Source organism: Apium graveolens, chromosome 2, assembly GCF_009905375.1.
Source record: "Apium graveolens cultivar Ventura chromosome 2, ASM990537v1, whole genome shotgun sequence".
Lineage (NCBI taxonomy): Eukaryota > Viridiplantae > Streptophyta > Magnoliopsida > Apiales > Apiaceae > Apium > Apium graveolens.
Window position 1 is genome coordinate 211,781,739 of NC_133648.1, and position 1,831 is coordinate 211,783,569.

The following is a 1,831-nucleotide window of genomic DNA, read 5'->3' on the forward strand; positions in this document are numbered from 1 at the left end:
TCAGAGCATAAAGATGAGAAGTGACTATGCGTCGCTGCATTCTTCAATGAACAAGATGAAGATCTTTTCGGATAAGCGGGAGTCCAAAGCTCATGAAGCGGAGGGAAAGATTATTGCCTTAGAGAGGAAGTGGTCTAAAGTGGAGGAGAAAGGAAAGAAGGAGTGGAAAGTGCTCGTGAATTCATACCATAGATCCTCATCATTTACTAAAATGATGGATGAGCACGACGATGAGATGCGCCTTGTTAACCTGGATTTAGGTTGAAAGAGGGGAGTCAAAGATGTTCATGGCATGTATCCCGATACGGGCGACCCGAGTTTCCTTCCTTGTCCCTGTGAGTTACCAGTTATGGACTTATCCGGGCAGGCCTCCGGATCTGTGCCCGAGACTCCCCGCATACGATCTCAATCCAGTTCCATCCGCATGGGTTTCGGTTACAAGGGCAATGCCCCTTCGGGTAAGCTCCAAAGCAGCCTTTTATGGGAGAATCAGAGAGCCGGTTGCAGGGAGTAGCAACTCCTCCTCCGAGGTAGATTCGGATGAGGAAGAGGGGAATGGAGAGGAGGAGAGCTCCTCAGAAGAGTGATTATTATGGCATTGCATGGCTTTGGTTACCGCATGTGGCTATATAACTTTAAATGGTTTCGTCGACCTTATTCATAAACTTAATATTAAGTACTAGGAATATATCACAAACTTTCAAAACATAATAAACCTTCAGGTTTGAAGCGTGCCAAGTGCGGGGCACTTCATCACCGTTCAGGGTCTCCAACTTGTAGGATCCTCGTCCTAATATCTTTCTAACCTTATAAGGCTCTTTCTAGTTACGGGTTAGCTTTCCACTCTCCCCGACTCCCGATGCCTCAATCTTCATTAAAACTAAGTCTCCTAGCTGAAAGAACCTTTCTTTAACCCTTTTATTATATAGAGGGAGGCTCTTCATTAAAGCTCCGCATTGCGGGCATTGGCCTCATCTCTGACTTTGTCAATGAGATCGAGAGCGAGCCTCATCCCTTCTTCACTGGTCTCTCGTTCATAAGCTTTTATCCTAATTGATCCATGGGTGATCTCGAGAGGCACCACGGCCTCGGATCCGTAAGCCAGAATGAATAGGGTAGCTTCAATTGTCACTTTTCAGGTAGTATGATATGCCCATAGTATAGGAAGCAATTCATCTGCCTAAGTGTTCCTGGAGCATTTAACCATTTTCTTAAGTCCATCAAGGATGATTCTATTAGCAACTTCCTCCTGCCCGTTTGCTTGTGGGTGTGCAACCGAGATGAAGTGAAGCTCTATGCTGTTATCATTGCAATACTCCCTAAATTTTGAATTATCAAATTTTCGCCCATTATTTGTGACAAGGATGCGTGGAATCCCAATCGGCATATCACATTATCCCAAAAAAATTGGACAATTTGCTTGGTGGTTATCTTGGCTAGTGCTTTAGCCTCAATCCACTTTGTGAAGTAGTCTATGGCTACCACAATGAACTTCCTTTATCCTGAGGCTATATGAAATGGTCCAAGTATATCAATTCCCTACATTTCAAAAGGGATGAGTGTGCTGATAGATGTAAGCCTCTCCGGGGGCTGTCGTACTATTAGAGCATGCCTCTAACACTTATCACATTTCTTCACATAATCATTTACATTAGCTAGGATAGTTGGCCAGTAGAATCCCAATCAAGTTATCATGTGAGCGAAGGCCCTGCCCCCCAAGTGTTGTCTACAAATCCGTTCACGGGCTTCATTAAGCGCCTCATCTACTTCAGAGGTCTCAAGCACTTCAGATATGTATTTAATGTGACATTTAATATGTCTGGAGGATGTA

At 44.2% G+C, this 1,831-nt stretch overlaps 1 protein-coding gene across 1 annotated transcript; it reads right to left on the reverse strand.

Moving 5' to 3' along the window:
• Positions 1 to 943: 943 nt before the first annotated feature.
• LOC141696664 (uncharacterized) lies at positions 944 to 1,387 on the reverse strand. The gene is made up of 2 exons (XM_074500781.1): positions 1,205 to 1,387; positions 944 to 1,087 (listed from the first exon to the last, which is right to left on the reverse strand). The coding sequence occupies exons 1-2, from the start codon at positions 1,385 to 1,387 to the stop codon at positions 944 to 946; spliced, it is 327 nt and encodes a 108-aa protein (XP_074356882.1).
• Positions 1,388 to 1,831: the final 444 nt, after the last annotated feature.

What these genes read in the sequence shown, in the direction of transcription:
- LOC141696664 (XM_074500781.1), bottom strand. Translation starts at nt 1,387, where the DNA reads ATGCCGATTGGGATTCCACGCATCCTTGTCACAAATAATGGGCGAAAA. An exon ending in TTGATGGACTTAAGAAAATG is followed by an intron (nt 1,088 to 1,204) that starts GTTAAATGCTCC and finishes TACGGATCCGAG; the next exon opens with GCCGTGGTGCCTCTCGAGAT.